Raw genomic sequence first — 19,318 nt, 5'->3', positions numbered from 1 at the left:
GAAAAGTAAAAAGAACCTAAAATCAGCGCCGTCGTGCCGTTCCGGATTTCGACGTGATTTGCATCACACGGTTTTTCCGTGTCCATGCAAGTTCTAAGTAATAAGATACTAGCGATTTTATAGATCTAATAAAATACCTACAGGATATCACCCGATATATTTTACATTGATTTCTATTAGTAAATCTAGATTTGTTTTTTTATTATACAATTCTTCAAGAACATTTTTAATAGCCAAAAGCCTTTGTTAATATTATATTCGGCCATATTATAATACTATACTAGCTGTAGCCTGCGACTCCGTCCGCGGGTAATAAAATAGTAGCCCATATGTTCTTCCAGATTATGTTCTATATATATGCTTAATTTCACTAAGATCCATACAGCTGTTTAGGAGATATCTTCTAAGAAACATCCATCCATACATATAAACATTCGCTTTTATATTTAGTAAGACTATTTATAACTAAACAATTTCACTAACCTTTAGTAACCAAAGAAGCATTTTTTCACGCTTTAAGTTGCGTTCTGCGCATCAAAGACAGCCGCTGGTACTAACTTCCGACGCGGACGCCATCTAGGGGCGTTTTTTAGACTGTATCATTCATATGCTAATGTCCGCTTAATATTAGCTATAGAACTCAATCGTAGGCGACTCCAATGGGACGGAAACGTTTTCAAAGCGCGCCGGAATTTTCACGTTAGATTTACTGAGAGCTATGATTTATACGAACTAAGTATTCGAATATTATTGAAGTAAAAATATAGTATTATAAGGATGATATTTATAATCGTAGCTTGTATTTGAATCGTAGTTTTTAAAACTGAAAAAAAAAAACATAAGGAAAATGTGCAAAAAAGAGTACAGACCAAGAGTCTGTAGATGTCGTTTGTTATAATAAAAAAAACGTAATTATTAGCTTTTTTATTCTTCCAGACTTTATATTCTATATGTATGTCAAATTTCATCTTGATCTGTTCAGACATTCTGGAAATACCTTTACACAAACATCCATCCATCCAATCCAATATTAGTAAAATATTTTAGCCCCTTCCCTTCCCGCCTTTATCTCATAAAAAATGATGCATAGGTGAAGTAAATTTGACGGAGGAGAGAACGCATAGGAAGAGGAAATATCCTCTTTCTGTGTCCTCTGTTGAGACAAAAATCAATAATTTTCTTTTCTATCCTCTTATTCATTTCTCTACCATAATCTACTAACCATTATTTTTGCTATACTGTTAAGTCTTCCTTTAGGTCCTGTATTACCCAGCTACTAAAACTAGTCAATATGTTTCAAATTAACAGTGATTCATGACACTTAAATATAATAAAACAATCATTACCAACCAAACCAAAGGATTGTTCGCTCAGTTTGTACTACTCCATACAACTCTATCAGCCGTCATATTTAAATTCAACCCCTTCTAAATATATAATACAATAATTTGCACTAATATTTTGCTGCAATCAAAGTTCTACCAATTGATTTTCGTACTGCACATAAGACAATCACTTTCTATAAGTAATTGGTAAGCAACGTAGGATATCCAATCAAACGATCCTACCCTCAAAGAAATCATAATCAAGCAAAAATTATTTTTATTACTTAGGTACAGAATTCAATTTTGAGTGTCATCGATTTTATAGATGGATATAGGCAATTTTGAGATGGGCGCAGAACGCCACAGGGCAGATATCGGTCTGACTGGTAAATTGAATATTGGAACTTAACCTCGAATGACCTAGATATTGCTAGGTATGAGAGCTGAGTTGTGGAGCATGCAATTAGGTTCTCCTTGGAGTTGAGCGGTGGTTGAGACCTTATTAACTGAGCTTTTTATCCGGCTCAATTTAACTGACGTAAATTATTTTCTCTATTTATTCAGATATAGCTGTCGCTCGCGACTTCGTCCGCGCGGTATTAAAAATAACGTAATTAATATGTGTTCTTTTAGATTATGTTCTATATGTATGCCAAATTTAATCGAGATCTGTTCGGGTGTTCTGGAGATACATTCAAACAAACATCTATCCATCCATACATTCGCATTAGTAAGAAGTATGACATTACTATGATTTTTTATGAATACCAAATGTGTAAATGTACTTCGACATATGGATGTAACATGCAAGTTGATGTTTAAATTGTAACCGTGATATTATTATTGTTATCTCTACTTTTTTAAAGAGAGTGAGAGAGACGGCCATATGTTACCCGCAGTGTGTCACAAATGAGTACAGTCAAGACACTTCGCGGTGATCAACTTTACACGTTAATGGCGCGTTATTGATTATTGCTTTCAAATCAAAATCAAAAAAAAAATCACAGGCACGTCAAATTTAAAACACCCCGTAGTTTTTGTAATTGTGGTGAAAAAAAGATTCCTGGATACATCTTCGGGTTACAAATACGTTTAATTGTTTCGTTCAAAATAAATAGCTGTTGCTTTTCATAAAATTTATACAATAATCATTCATTCAATTTGTTTAATTTCATGGATGCTTACATATCTCGTGAAGGTCAACATTAAATGGAATCTGGTAAACGGTCTCTAGTCGAGTGCCGTTCAAACATTTCTATTGTTCGCCATACGACGTTCACTTGGGACTTTTTCCAGATTTGATTTACCTCAAAACATACATGGATGTAGTAATATTTTTTTGGATTAAATAGATATATTTTTTTTAATTTCTTTCGCGGTAAAGATCTTTACAACAGGCAAATGCTTTAAATATTAATATAGAGACATGTATAAGGACTTTTTAATAATTTCGTTGAAAATTAAAGGAAAAAAATTAAGAAAAAAATATTCAAAAAATTAATTTATTAGGTAATTACAATTTATCGTAAGATTGTGAATTTTGATTTAAAACAAAATACTTTTATTTAACATCAGTATTTCTAATAAAAAAAAATCACCAAAAATTAGTTTAATTTTTTTTTATATGACGCGACATTTTAGACCGTACAAAGATACTAAAACACTGTTACTCGTGATAATTTCAAATGTAGCGTTATAAATAAATATTAACAAAATGATACCATATCCATATTTTAGTAGTTCAATGTATGTTCTAGTTTGTATGGCGGACGGATCTATTGTCGAGTTTATGATGAGTCGCCGTAATGACCGGGGTCATTCAAATTCATCCAATGTGATTATAATTGGCCAAACTATTATTTATTTATTTAAACGTAATTCCGACAATATGACGTTATTACGTCAATAATCATTTTTGTATTAGAAAGCGGAAATTTTATTATTCGAAACGAAATAATAGAGATTGTTATAGTATGTTGAGGTTACATTAAGTTATATAAAGCGTCAATAGCCTAATGGTTAAAGGTACGGATTTCCGATCACGAGGTCAGGGGTTCGAATCCCACCATTCGACTATTGTCGTAAACCATATCTTAGCACAAGCAAATAGATCTTAGTTGGAGGAATGGTCAAAGAAATATTAGTAAATTTAGAAAAAAAAATCTGCTAAAATTTTTCCTAAAAAAAAAATAAGTGGACTGAATATAATTTGATATAGAAGCTGGTCTTGATGATAAGAATTTACTACTTGAATAATTTAATAAACTGTCGAAATGCAATTAAAACGTACACTGTCTTGTCCCGCTACACTAGATTGTCCTCCCCTCGCGCCACCTCGTTCTCCGCAACTCGCATGGGGTTTATCCGTGTAGAGGTTAACGTAGCTGTCCGTAACATAGTGTTTTTTTTTAAGTTACAAACCACAGTATAAGAAAACACTGATGTTAAACTGCTTCGCACAGCCATGTTGTGGAGGGGTCTGTCGTCGGCGGTATTTCCAAACCAATATGACGTAGGGTCCTTCAAAAAGCGAGTATACTATTTCCTTAAAGGCTGGAAATGCATCTGCAGTTCAAGTGTTGTGTGTGACATCCCCAAAGGTGTCGTTGATTACCTCGGTGTTCCCGCAGCTCGTTTGCCCCCTTCTCTTATATATATTTTTTATAAGAGAAGAGGGCAAACGAGCAGCGGGAATACCGAGGTGTTCATCGACGTCCATGAACATCAGCAATACCAGAGGAACCACAGATGCGTTGCCGGCCTTTGAGATGGTGAAACGGAACTTTGAATGTGAAACTTTTATTTTGTCTAAATAAAGGTATCATGATAAAAAATAATAAGTTTTAAAACATTCATCGATAACTATAGGTGCGGACGTGTTGGGGGCGGTCGCTCGCTCAAACGATTGATTGGACGCTGTGAATGATACTTATTCGCTATAATCAATCTGTAGTATGTACGATATACATTGGCCAATGAGGTTATATTTAAATTATTTTTCATATTTGTAATAGAGAATAGTATAGTAAAGAACCCAGTTACATCTTAAGTCTTGCTGATGTACATGCGAATGTTTAGATGGATATTTCTTAGAAGTTATCTACAGAACGAATGTTGATTCTATTTGGCATAAATGTAGTACATGGCCTGGAAGAACAAATAGGCTACTGAGCGTTTAATAATACCGTTCGGAAGAAATCGCGGGTGACAGCTACAATGAATACATATAGTAAATCATTTCAAAACAAAAAAACAAATGCTAAAAGGTGAATAATTATAGTTTAGATGATAATTTATGTTGCTCATAAGTTAAATATGTTCATCAGTTGTCTTAAAAATGCTCAAGAAGGGCAGTATTAAGAGAAACCGAAACCGACTTGCTTGTATGCGTAGATGTATGAATGTAGAAGGAAATAGGTGTGTTAGAACATTGCCAATGTTCGTCCGTGGTCTCTGCTTACCCTCTCGTTTAAGGATGTGGATTGTGTTGTTGCAGTTGTCTCATTGTAGCAGTAAAAATCACACTGACCAATATTCATCAGTCGTACTATAGTGATTGATCCATTATTGATAAGAAATGCTCTTATTCCGAATGTAATTGATCGATAGGGAGATAGGTTCAGCGCGCAGCGGCCGGTGGGGCTTTTTATTTACACCTTTTTTTGTTAAAAGTGCAACGTCAGCTAAATATAGTATAGTTTCACAGCTTTACTTGCATTAAAAATAGTTAGAGTATGATATTCACTTTAAAATACTATCTTGATATTAGACAGATCAAATTAAACAGTTTATTTTTAAAATACATAGATGGCGTTGTACTTAAATTTAAAATGAAAATTGATTACACACTAGCTGTCGCCCTCGACTTATTCCGCGAGAAATTAAAAAAAAAACAGTAAATAACCGATGTGTTCTTCCAGACTTATTCTACATCTATGTCGAACTCAGCGACTTCAGTATAGCGGTTCTGGATATACCTTCTGACATCCATCTATCCATCTAATCATTCGTGTTTGTAATATTAGTAAGATATAGTTAGATTGTAATTTTACTTACATTAAAAAAAAATATTTACATACTTGATATTGACTACAAGATTATTTAGGTATTATTTACTAACTTTGACTTAAATTAAGTATTTATTTTCATATTCCCTAGATGGCGCTGTACTTATTTTTTGTCAAAGAATAATTTGCGTGGTTTACGCATGTAAATATTTTACGCTCTCTTTATGGTTATGAAATAAATCAAAGGTATCTACACAGGGACAGACTACACCAATGTTTATGTAGCGATCGAATATAAACGGTTACCGGCGCCATTAATAACAATTATCGTTCAAACATCTTTGTTTTCTGTCGTGAGTTGGCACATATTTTAGTGTACAATAGATTAGAGATGATTTTAGCTTGTATTTATAAACTTTGAACAAGTATTTCATTTAAAACAACAGATGCCCGAGACTTTCTACGCACGGAATAAAAAAAAACTAGTAATAAATATATCCTACTAACTGTTGCCCGCGAATCCGTCCGCGCGGAATTAAAAAATGGGCCTAATTTAGTCCTCTTTCTCTTCCCACCGTTCTTCTGATAAGGAAAGAATGGGAAGTGAAAGTGGACTTTCCGGATGAGAGGATGCATGGAAAGGGAAAATATTGTCTCTCTGTGCATCCTCTCCTCCGACGATTAAAGGTAGGCAACGCATATGCAATTGCGTATGTCTATGGGCAACGGTCACTTCGCTATTTCAGCGATTTCAGGTGGCCGATCGCTCGTTTGCCACCTTATAATATAAAAAAAACTTAATTAGTAACCTATGTGTATTTCCAGACTATGTTCTACATCTTTGCCAAATTTTAGCAAGATTTATGCAGCAGTTTAGAAGATACATTCAAACTTTGTTGTCAGTCTGTCTGTCTGTCAAGACTTTTTTTAATTCCGTGTAGACGGAGTCGCTGGCGATCGCTTGGGTGGACAAGTAGAACTGGTGAAAGGGGCGCTGCTATCGCGGTTGGTACATCCTTGTATAAATCTAGATTTAGTTTTCAATCAACTATAGTAATAAATTGTATAGCGCTCCACTACAAATTGCAACGAAAATAAAAAAAAAACACGCACGAATTCGCCTCGAAACAAACTAGAAATTCAATTGCTATCCCGTATACGTTTTGAAATATTCGCTACGATTCTCACAAACAAAGCGACGATAAAAATATATATATACACGCGGAAACAAATATGTTATACTAGCGGTCACCCGTGACTCCGTCTGCACGGAATTAAAAAAACACATAATTAGTAGCCTATGTGTTCTTCTATGTTCTATATGTATGCCTAATTTCATCGAGATCCCTTCAGCCGCTCTGGACAAACAACAAACAAACATCCATTCATCCATACATCTAAACATTTAAATTTATAATATTATTAAACCTTCAAACAAACATCCATTCATCCATACATCTAAACATTTAAATTTATAATATTATTAAGATCTACTACTAAACCAGGGGTCTAAAAGTAAAGCTATAATAGTCTCATATTATAGACTTCTTATAATCCTACGCAATTTTCCTTAGGTAAAGTGCGGTGTAGATTAAAATCAATTTCCTGCAGATCGAAAAGTCTCAATATGTAGACTTCTTAATGTGATATTAGATTTGTCTGTTTGTCGGTTTTTAGTGTAAACACTACTGACTTCTCTAGACATGCTGCTTGGAAATAGTAGCTTTTGCTTTGTTCCGACTTAAAACAGACACTAAATGTATCTCTATAATTATTTCGAGTCTTCGCCAACCACCGACTGTTACAGTCAGCACGTAAATCGCGGAAATCAAATAAGCACAGAATATGACGGCTCATCGCCTGTCCATGTTTTAGACGTCAATGACGTCACCTCAAAGCTATACAAATAGTCCACTGAAATCATGTACAAAACTTAATTCATAGTAGTTTAATGGTTATGTGCAAAACGCTGGTTTCTCATGCTATATTCCCCTCCTCACTCTCCTTACTCCTCTCTCTCCTCTAGTGACCTTCTAGTGACCTCTAGATCTCATTTAGTGACCATTTTAAGTTCCTGAGTGTGGAAAATAATGACATTTTGGTTCACTTCACTTTTATACGTCAAAGTATTAAACTATCTGAAAGTTGTAAATCTATGCGCGGAAGCTTTCCACGAAATGGTTTGCGGTGGCGATGGCGTGCACGTCGGAACAGGGGTTCGATTGAGTCGCTACCATGGTTTACGCATCACGCAATCGAGTAAGCTTAGTGATGTTCATGAGAATAATATATCGATATCGAAAAGTTGTATCGATATATCTAAACATATGTATTTAGGTGACGATGTTATGTGAAGAGAAGAATTGCGTATGATAAGAATTTTATTTATGTACGTGAATATACATCAGTAGGGTCTAAACAGAGATAGATTAAATGATTGGTGACATGATGATGAAAGGACGGGAAGATGAAGATGTATGCAATATTTAAACATACTAAAATTATAAAAAGATAGAAAAGATAGATAGATGTGTTTTAGAAAGTATCTCCAGAACTGTTCAATAGATCTTGATGAAATTAAGCACAAATACAGAACATAGTCTGGAAGAACACATAGTCTACTAATGAAGTTTTTTATTAATTCCGCGCGGACTGAGTCGCGGGCCACAGCTAGTTACCCATAAAGTAAACTAATGAAAAGATCAACTATACTAAAGATTTTATATTACCCAATAATTGTAACTCAAACATTGCATATGCGAGCCTACTGTAGGCGTCAACAAGCACGCGATCTCTCTATATCGATATATCCCATCCCACATATTTCTGTCGCTTTACTCTGGTCAATAAGGCGTTAAACTGATCGTGAAATTAATGGTTTTGTTACTTTGACAACTTAATTTACATTATTTGTAGACACCTAGTGAACGTTATTTCTTTATACAACATTGAATTATAAAGTCCATAACAGGTGTTCCTATTTTAAACGTATCTATTTGAGAATGATTAACAATGGGTGATTATATGATGACAGACTAATAATATTGTTTACATTACTTTGGCGTACGAGGCTATGGTGGCAACACTGTTATCTACTGTCAAGATCTATCCAAGCCACCAAGTAGGCAGTACAATGACAGCCAAAAAAATCAAACACTTGAATATAAACGTATAAATAAGAAATCTTTGCCAGTGTCATAGTTCATCAAAGTCAAACAAATTAAAAAGTTTAAATACCAGCTTCTAGTGCAGTAAATATTTTTCTTTCCCTTTCAAATTACTTGATTTGATTAACTCTTATTGTGACATTTCTTGTGACCTCAAAAGGTTAATTCTCACCATGGTATACTCCAGGCTTCGAGGGGCCGGACAGACGTTATGGGTCTTCCATGGATCCCAATGGGTCTTGTCTAGATCACTTTGGGAATCAGTCTTTTAGACTAAGGTGAAACATTCTATAGTTATCAAAGAGCTTTGAAATACGGAATTTAACAACGCATGCAGCACAATCGTTTCTGCGGTTTACCTATTTCCTTAGCTACATCTTCATGCAGAATAGGTTATAGCAGCGGTCTTTTGGTTTCTCTGACAATGTAACTAGAGCTTCTGATAGTTAATTAACGGATATTATAAATTGGATATTACATTTTGATAAATTAATTTATTAACATAATTAGTAGCCTACATGTTCTTCCAGACTATATTCTATATGTATGCCAAATTTTATCGAGAACCGTTCAGCCGTTCTGGAGATACCTTCAACAAAGCTCCATCCATCCAAACGTTCGCTATAATATTAGTATGATTGAAGGTACTTAAGTTATTTTACTTTTCTTCACCTTAGTTATATTGTCACTATGTCCATTTCATCAAAGAAATGCTTCTGAGTTAAATTAGTTTCTAGGAAATCTACAAAGCTGCTAAAAGGTACTTTGTCTACAGTTCGTCGATTTTGATCAAAATTAAACAATTTAAGTCAGATAAAATTAAAGGTATCAGTTGTAACAATAGGTGCTAATAAAAAAGTAAAATAATCAACAGGGAACAATAGTAAGGTCTGGACTTCGAGTACAATCAAATTTGCACTTTGACGTCCACTTAATAAAGCTTAAATTAATGAAATTAAAAAAAAACGAATTTCAAACATGGAAAGTTCTAGAAATACGAATAAAGCCGGTGTGTCGAGCAGTGAAAATAATTAATTTCCACCAAATCCATTACCGTTGAGTGCCCTACCGTGAAAATGTTGGGTGAAACAATAACTGTGTACTGACTCTTTAATAATCACACTTTATGAATTCAACTCATTGTTATTTCATATTATAAAGCATTGCCTTTATTAGCAATTCATTTCAGTTATTTACTAACTCTTCCCATCGTCTCGTGTTGAATCATCATCCACCTGACCTTATCCCTACGGAGGGTCGGCACAGTATGTACTACTCCATACGTCTCTATCAGCTGTCATATCGGAATCTGCGCATATCCTCTTTCACACAATCCATCTGTAGTTTCTTCCATACCGCTGACGAGACGCCGTAGAGCAGGATCTGCGGGAGCTACAAGCGATGGACTGTCAGGAGAAGGTGCAGGACAGGCGATTTTGACGATCTCTTGTGTCGGACGCCAAGACCCACTTCGGGGCGCTACCCCAGCGGAGTATGTAAGTATTCTTTGAAGCCATCCACAGTTAATCTCATTACTTTTTTGCTTATATAATTACCATGTCAAACCATACTAACGTTATCAATTTCTCGATCAATATGAATCGTAGATGAATATTAGTTTTTAATGAATATTAAAGTTTTTCCGCAACTTACTGCATAGACCTTTTATTTGATTGTTGACTTGCCAACGATTAAAAACTGCTACAATTTAGATTCTATTAAGTAAAACTTTTCACTTTAAAGAAATATCGATTTTTTTTGTTCTTGCAATTTTTTTGATTGTTGTGGCCTTAAAATTTGATTAAAATACAATACGTAGAATATCCTTTAGTTTTAGTTTGTAAGCAACTTGTTTGTAAATAACTTGCGAGGAATCCGTGCGTAGTTCCGAGTGGCCGGGGGCGAGCGCTTCAAAGCGCCGTGATCGCGATAACTCGACCACTAGCTGTGGTCCTGTGAATAGCTTTATCCAAAAGGGACCCATAAGAAAGATTTGAATTTCATATTTACTTTAATGGCTTTGAAAATATGAAGTTACCAAAGATCCAAGCTATATATTAAGAACGTTTTTAATGTAGCAGTCAGTACAAAAATACCAGATATTTAAGTAGACTGATAGAAGGTTAATCCCAGCAAGAAAAAGGATTTTACTAAGACTTCAAAATAAGTCAGTCACTGTTTGATGTGTTGTTTTAAATGAAGTAAGCATGTGCGATATCTATAGCAAAGTCATAAAATTGCTGCATAATCTTGCATAAACTTGTTCTTTCTCGTTGACCGCTCTCATATACCCTAATGGCCGACGGCTGAATCTTCACATGGTGTTTTGCAGCGGCCGTAGTGAATACAAGTCCACTAAAATTTAATAGCAAAAGTGGCTGTAGTGCTTTAATATTATTTGTATGAAACTTTTTATAACATTGTTCGATCATGAATCTAGACACTCATATTCAAATAAATATAAAAAAATAACAGAACAGAGTTCAAAATTTACTTAAATTTTATTTCTTATCTTTAAGTAAGTATTATGTTGAATCAAAACTGATCTTCTAACTTAATCATTTTATAAAATATAGTATTTATAAGTTCCGTATGCATTATAAAATGATATTTTCCTCAATTTATGGCAGTCTAGATGTCACCCAAAACTTCGTCTGTGTGGAATTAAAAAAAAAAACTTATTAACTAGCCTATATCTTCCCAAAAAGTATATTCTATATCTATACTAAATTTCAACTAGATCCATGCAGTCGTAGTGTATGCCATTGGTGCATGCCGGAGAGAGGGGGCGTCAGTCGATGTCAGACCTTTGGACCGGCAATACGTGGCGGTACGTGAACGAGCCAAATGTAACCCAACGAATGGTACACATCCATCAAAACATTCTCATTTATAATATTAGTAAGTTATATCATGGAATTATTTTGAAAAATATTGTATCAGAATCTGTCTTTAATGAGAAAAACGTTATTAATTAGTAATTATTTATTTTAACATTTATCTTAGTATTTAAAAAATGTAGAATAAAACTAGAGCTGTTAACATTAATAAACTGGCTTTAAGTCCGGACGCGCTACTCATGTATCCAAATCGTTTCGCTTGATGGATCAGTTCGATAACTGAATCCATTACTTCCTCATTGTTGGGTAGGATTTGATTTTCCGGCAAAAGGAACCCATAGGTTCCTTGATCACGTAACTCGTAGCAATATACCAAAGGTACTTGAAGATGTTCTTTGACCCAATCAATACTGCCGCCTGTTGCAAGGTCTGTAAATTTAATCAATAATTGTTACAAATAAATTTCATTAAATATGTTTTTAATTCTACTTTGTAAACTAAATATTTAATAAAGTATAACAGTGGTAAACGCCAGCCACAATACAGCACGAGTGGATCTTGCGATCGAATACTACGACAACACAAAATACAGGTGGGAAGAAGATGTCATTCGTTTCGTCTGGTGAATGTGTAGGAATTTTAGTCATTATTCCCTTTCCAACCTTGATAAGGAAAGGATTAGAAGGGGAAGTGGATTTTATGGAGGTGGTGACGAATAGAAAGGTGAAATAATTCTGAGCGTACTTACAAATAGCTTCAGCAATGTTTCCCGTGACGTACTTTGTCCCGTACCTAACTGATAATGCACCCATTGCTCTTCTTCCAATATTCATCTGGAATAGATAATTATGTTAGATATGATTTAATTTCTTTACGTTCCATTATTAAGTCTGAAGAATTTGCAAACTTACTGCATCATGATAATTAGCTAGAGGCTCAGTTGTATTTCCAAATGGCAGCAAAAGGAGATGTCCGAAAGAATGGAAGGAAAGGTAAAGATCTATTTTACCCTGTAGTGTTAAAAGGTATGAAGAAAGACTTCTCGATTCCGGTTCCGAGAATGGTCCAAGACCAGCGTAATCGTCCCTTGCGGGATTACTACTTGATCCGTGAACTGAAAGCATTAAAAATTCCAAGGTTCCTTTATGGTCACTTCTAAATACATAATTCATTATCTGATACAAAAGTCTCATCCTTCCTACGATCATTTGTTTATTCATTCATTCCTATATTTTCTTGTTTATTTTTGAATACTTATGGTCTACTACAGAATACGGAATACATTTTTAATGCTAAAATATTTAAGATAGTTCTGCTAACTGCACTGTAATCTGAACTGATTGCGAGAATATTTGTAAATATCATATTTATGACCTTATCATAACATATCGACTAGACATATCTAAAAAAATGACAAATTATAGTACGCATTTTTAAATGAATTAATTGACTTAATATTTGGAATGTTATTTATAATTGACCTTTGTTTCGATTCTTTTGGAATGTAATATTTAGTCGCAATGGCTGCAACAGTTTAAGGCTCATTATAAGAACCACTATTTCATGATATTTTCTAGACATAGTCATCTTACTATGATTTTAACAAAATTCTAAAATAGGGTAAAAAATATGACTTACCAAGCCAATTGTTGTTCCAGTTTCTGTTCAAATCAACGCCGTAATTAGAACCTATAGGTCTGCGATTTTTACGCCACATTCGGTTCTGAAATAAACGTTGGAAATTGTAATGGAATATTACAGATGTCTTTTCGTCATAATATTATATTCTTAGTAGCCATGGCTTTCTGGATATTTTGATACTTTTTAAATAGTTCATGATTATGAATTTATTTAGGGATTTTGATACTTTCAACATAATTTTAATTATCAAACTTATCCTTCTGCCAACTTTCCTGTACTACGTTTTTTTGTGTTTTATTTAATAGTCAACCAATATCAGAAATATAAAAGACAAATCTTACCACTTGATGACTGAATATGTACCCATCAGGGTTGGTAACTGGAAATATGTACCAATCGTAATCAGCAGCAGCCGCTCTGGTTTCTCTATCATTGCTTGTTAATAGTTGATCAATAATATAGCAGACTGCTGTTGGTGATATCCATTCTCTAGCATGGATACCGCCTTCTAGAACTATCGCTCTTCTTCCGGACCCATGTGATATTTTGATACCCTTTATATCACGACCTTCTAATGACCTTCCACCAACTATAGCTGTTACAACAGAATATGAGGACACCAAATCATCTAACCAAGAATTGATACTTTCCATGTCATAATATCTGGTCCATGTCATGTTTCTGAGATTGTTCCTTGTATAGGTTGCGACATTTTCTTTATCTATTATCCTACAATATTTCGAACAAATTAACACCTCTAATCGTGGGTTTCCGAATCCAAAATCCCCGTTTGAATACATTGTCATTATTTTTGACATGTTTGAGATATGTTTTAAACAGGGTGTTTGTCTCAGAAAGTTATGGTAAATGCATTGAAACAAATTAGACGTTTAATAGCATATTTAACTGTAATTTTCCCTTTAAAGAAGAGGATAGAAAAGTCAATAAAGGGTACAAAATGAAGAACAATACTTACTCTTGAATATTTGTCTGTGTGATAACAAATTCAATGTTATAGTAGTTCAGGAAACTTTCTAATTCGCTTTTATCTTGAGGACTTGACAGGACGCTTATAAATTCCGAAGCCACTGCAGGGTCTTTCCAAAAATCATATTTATCTTCATTATTTCTTAACTCTTGAAGTACTGAGATGTGATTTTCATTTTTCGGAAATATCTTGTACAGAGAGTAATTATCAAATCGGACCTTTTCACAGGATACAAAGGCAAAGAGCAAAATAATTTTTGTTACAAGTATCTTCATTTCTACCATTATACACTTCTGGTAGACACAACTAATTTACTAATAGTAACCGCGCTTAACATGATATCAAATTGCTCAAGGTTGTGATAAAAGATAATTTAAATGGATTATGGATTAAAAAAAAAATATGACTTTACTCAAGAACGTCTGTTGCGTAGTTGTTCAGCGAAGGGATTAAAACCGGGACGTTTCAAATCCTGTCTTTATTAGGGCTGAGGTGGTACATTTATATAATAGTTTTAGACATTATTAATCAGAATGCTTTGGCGCGAATGGCGCGCTTTCATTACAAAGTCAAGTATCAGAATGATTAGTGAAGTGACATAAACGTCAACATTTTAGTAAGGCTAGAGTTGCGCTAGTACACCGGCACATTGTCGGATTTCTTCCTAAAATAGTAACAAAAGTAGAGATGGGTAAACAATAATAATTTATTTATTACAGCGAAATCTTGTAACAAAAATTTTAATATTAATTCGTCTTCTAAATTAAGTTGTTCCCCCATTTGGTGCTAAAGATTTATATGTTACAAATCTACTTTGATATAGTTTACGCTTATCGTCGTTCTGTCTATAAACTGTTTTCAAATCTTGGCCACTTTCCAGACTACGAACTGCGGTATATATTATTTAGTCTTACGATTTAAGTCCTGCAATTTGACTTAACCTAAATACACAACCATTTTATCGACATTTTTATTAGAATGTTACTATTGTACACACAGATGCAAAAGGAAATGCATCTTTACAAAAACTCAACAAATTTCTATATCTGTATCCAGAGTAAGCCATAGGAACCCCATAAAAATATATTTCACACTAAATTTGCCAGGAGTAATCTTGGCCGCAATAACCCATTGTTGCGTATATGTAACGAATATAACAGCATTAACAACTTGGACATATACATATTTAGTGATAGCTTGGGATTTTTTAATAATAAACTATCCAAATTATAAAAATCAAGTGTATAAAATTGTATAAATAAAAAAGCGTGTAACGTAATTTTTGCATGCCTATAATTGGCATATGTAAAATTTATGTGTGAATTTTGTTTTCACGCTATTTTATATATATGCTGTTAGCTTTTCTTAATAAATAAATAAAATTAATTAATAATAAAAAATCTATAAATAAGCATGTCAAGTGGGTTTATCTTAGCACTTTCATAGTTTGGCGTGGCGTGGTACTACTATAAATCAAATTTGGTGCAGCTTGAATGAGATTTCACTAATGGAAATATTTACTGACCTAATCTTAGTTTATTGGTTTAATATCGATGTTTAACGTGTAGATAACAAGATACTTACAAAGTAGATACTTAATATTTATCGATAGATAATTGACACCATACAATCTTGAACGATTATGAAATATGTGTTTTAATAAGAGTAGTACTTGATTTATACAAAGAAAATGCAGTTGATTTTTAAACACATTTTATTACTAAAAGCTTATTATCAAATTTCCTACTCATTGCAGCACATTCATAAACTTGGCCTCTCTTAATATAGCCATGACCGAGTCATATGTTTCTTCGCAGGATGGTAGAACTTGATTTACTGGTAATGTGTAGCCCCAAGATCGATCTCTTAGTTGGTATGTAGCTACAACTGGTGGATTGAAGCGATGTTTAACCCAATCAGCGATTGTTCCAGTTGAGCCATCTGGAATTAACAGTTTTTAAATGTGAAGAACATCACTTACACGGAGACCTTCATGAGGAAGAAAGTACACTAGGGGGTTAGACGAAGTGCATTTGCTCTTAAAGCGATTCTACAATGAATTTCAACGAAATTGTATGGAACTGACAATAAATTTCGATAAGTCACGTGATTGTCGTGCGTCAGCTCCATACAATTTTGAAGTTCGCTATGGTTTTGCTTCCAAGCGAATGCACTTTGTCTAATCCCTCTGATTATTTTTGAACAGGTCTGCGAATGTCTTTCTCTGTGAGATTGTTTTTCAAAACCCTGTTAACACTTCCCTCCAAAATTATGGTGAAAAAAGAGGAAGCTGTAGAAATTTCGTCAAGGGCGATAGCAAAGTTAAAATTATTACCGTTGACTTTAATATCAGATGGCCTGCTTGCTTATTTCATTCTTTCAGTCTATTATATTACTAACAATAAATCTGTCTAGATGGTGATTTGTGCCATAATATCATGAATAAAGGGATTATCGACATAGGTCGTCAACTTACCATACACCTCCTTCGAAGTTCCCACGAGATACTGCGTATTGTATTTAACAGCCAATGATCCCATAGCTCTTCTGCCAATCGTCAACTATAAGAAATAACAGCTGTAAAAACTGCTTCTCAAATCTTATATATATTAAATTCTCGTGTCACAATTTTCGTTCCCATACTCCTCCGAAACGGCTTGACCGATTCTCATGAAATTTTTTGAGCATATTGAGTAGGTCTGAGAATCGGCCAACATCCATAATCCCGCGCGGACGGAGTCGCGGGCGACAGCTAGTAAGAGTCTAATCGCGTGAAACTGGCCACAAGTATAAAGCTTAGCAATTATTGTTTAAAACTTGACGATTCAGTTTGTCTTCTTGGACGAAAAAAAGATCTGAATATGATTTTATGCCAATGTTTCTGCAATGTAAACACAGAAAATAATTACTTACCATATCCCGATAGTTATACATTGGTTCTATTGTGTGGGCGAATGGTATCAAAAGCCTTTGACCAAATGCTCTAAAGGATAATAATCCTGCAAGATTGGTACCGATAGTATCAATGTAACGCGATACATATCTCGTTTCAGGCTCTGAGAATGGGCCTAGGCCTATGTAATTACTGTCTGACGGATTGAAGCTGCCTCCGCTTACTGAAATGATTAATAACATTTTAGATAATGTAAGAACATTCTATTAAATAGCACACGTTGAATCGGATCAAGACTTAAAAAAATAACCAGATGTAGCCCGCGATTCCATCCGCGCGGACTTTAAAAATTAGTTATTTTGTAGCTTATGTGTTTTACCAGATTATGTTCTCCACCCATAACAAACTTCATCGAGATCCGTTGTTCTGGAGATATCTTCTTACAAATATCCAGCCATCCAAACTTTCACATTTATAATATTAGTAAGATTAGATAGGTAATTAATCATTTACCTGCCCATTGTGAATTCCAGTTTTTGGAAAGATCAACTCCTATAGCGGAACTCCTCGAAGGTCTACGATTTTTCATCCAAAGTCTCACCTGGAATGTTACAAATTTATAGATTACTCCAATCTTGTACTTCATATCAGTAAGCTATGTGTGCTCTTGCACTCATATTAGAGTTGGTTAAAATCAATGTTCAAGAAGATATATGTTTAATTTACTTGTCATAGTACCAATTTCAATTCAATGTAATAACGAATCGTCATAATACGTGATGTATTTCCATACTTACAGAATCTTGGGAAAATTGGTGTCCATCAGGATTGACAATCGGGAAGATATGCCATTCGAAATCCTCTGACGCTGACCTAGCTTCAGGGTCATCTCCGGTCACCAATTGATTTATTAAATAAGTGACAACTGTAGGTGATAGCCAATCCGCTCCGACCTGACCGCCATCGATAAAGAAAGCCTTTCTTCCAGATCTACGAGATATTCTCACCCCAGTGATATTTCTACCTGTATAATAAGAATACTGCTTTAGAAATTGTGTATTCCTTAACCTAAAACTTTTATTTACTTATATTTTAGCAGCGTTCTTTTTTTGAAAAACAAAAAAGAAATGAGCACCAGAAAACTGACAGTTGACATTTTGGCTCGGCTTCGGCATCGAGTTCAGAAGATTATTTTAAATTCCTAAAACTTAAAAAAAAATAATTTTAAAGAAAAAAAACATTAATACAGTAACTTATATAAATCTTTTGATATAACATGAATTAATAATTCCCTCGAAAGGTCAATTAAAGTGACGACAAATCCAAGAATCTGCTATAAATTTTTTTACACAAAAATGAGAGAAGAATCAATACAATTTTTGACAATTTTTTTACCTTCGTATGATTTGCCAGCATGAATCAAAGTAACAAAATTACTATGAGTTCTTGCAAGTTCATGTAACCATTCGTAAATTTCATCAATAGTTTGATAGTTGGTCCAATACATCCCACTATCGCGTTTCCTTCTATTCCGTGTTTGGTCATCAAATTCTCTGGAATGTTACAATAATTACCATTTATATATATTTTAGAACTAGCTATCGCCCGCGACTCCGTCCACGTAAAATTAAAAAACAACTTAATTAGTAGTCTGTGTGTTAATCCAGAGTATGTTGTACAGATATGTCAAATTTTAGCGAGATCTATGTAGTTGTTCTGGATATACATTCAAACGAACATCTATCCATCCAAACATTCGCATTTATAATATTTCTAGCTGTGGCCTGCAACTCGGTCCGCGCGGGATAAAAGAACTTAATAAGTATCCTTTGTGTTCTTCCAGACTATGTTCTATAGATATGCCAAATTTCAGCGAGATATATGCAGCTGTTCTGGAGATAGCTACACAAAAATCATCCATCCAAACATACACATTTATAATATTAATAAGATTATTTTAATGGTTTTTACTTATAACTACTTACTTCTGAATATCTTCCAATACAACATCATAACCGATTCCATGACTTTTGAGTGCATTTTGAAACTCTTCTTTTGTTTCTGGTGGAGAAACAACACTGACATGATTTTCAACAATTGAAGGTGTACTCCAGAAATCAAGAACATCAGTATCTTCGTACAAATCTTTCAAATATTTTAAATGTTCTTCAGTTAATGGTTTTACATTATACAACGTGAAATTATCATAGCGCACTTTTTCTGACCATACGAACACACAACACGAACATAATATTAATAATTTTAACATTTTTATAACGTGTGTAGTCTCTTCTAATACTAAATGAACTATATTTGTATCCTTTATCTACACTATACGTTATGATTTTGTCGAAATTGAATCTAATTGTCTACAAGTTAAAGTATAATTTTGAAAATTTGTTAACACAACAAATATCTTCAACATATCGTGCTTCTAATTCGTTATAATCTAGATTC

General features: G+C 34.0%; 1 protein-coding gene across 1 annotated transcript; it reads right to left on the bottom strand.

Moving 5' to 3' along the window:
• Positions 1-11,488: 11,488 nt before the first annotated feature.
• Positions 11,489-19,264, bottom strand: LOC106119902 (uncharacterized). Its single transcript, XM_013315028.1, has 13 exons — positions 18,847-19,264; positions 18,257-18,414; positions 17,659-17,885; positions 17,375-17,462; positions 16,882-17,084; positions 16,445-16,529; positions 15,764-15,909; positions 13,957-14,261; positions 13,322-13,709; positions 12,978-13,062; positions 12,251-12,453; positions 12,088-12,172; positions 11,489-11,768 (listed from the first exon to the last, which is right to left on the bottom strand). Exons 1-13 carry the CDS (start codon positions 19,128-19,130, stop codon positions 11,509-11,511), a joined length of 2,517 nt encoding a protein of 838 aa, XP_013170482.1. The 5' UTR covers positions 19,131-19,264; the 3' UTR covers positions 11,489-11,508.
• Between the last annotated feature and the right edge of the window lie 54 nt (positions 19,265-19,318).

This window comes from Papilio xuthus, unplaced genomic scaffold (genome assembly GCF_000836235.2).
Source record: "Papilio xuthus unplaced genomic scaffold, Pxut_1.1 DF826961.1, whole genome shotgun sequence".
Taxonomy (NCBI): Eukaryota; Metazoa; Arthropoda; class Insecta; order Lepidoptera; family Papilionidae; genus Papilio; species Papilio xuthus.
Note: the sequence above shows the minus strand (reverse complement) of the source record. Positions and strands in the feature narration are given on the sequence as shown.

Excerpts from the sequence above, each read along its gene's own strand:
- LOC106119902 (XM_013315028.1), bottom strand. The coding sequence starts at position 19,130 with ATGTTAAAATTATTAATATTATGTTCGTGTTGTGTGTTCGTATGGTCA. Across the intron at positions 14,262-15,763 it reads GCGAAGAAACATATGACTCG|AAGTGTATAATGGTAGAAAT; the intron begins GTCATGGCTATA and ends TGTGTCTACCAG. Across the intron at positions 12,454-12,977 it reads CTGGAACAACAATTGGCTTG|TTCACGGATCAAGTAGTAAT; the intron begins GTAAGTCATATT and ends TAATGCTTTCAG.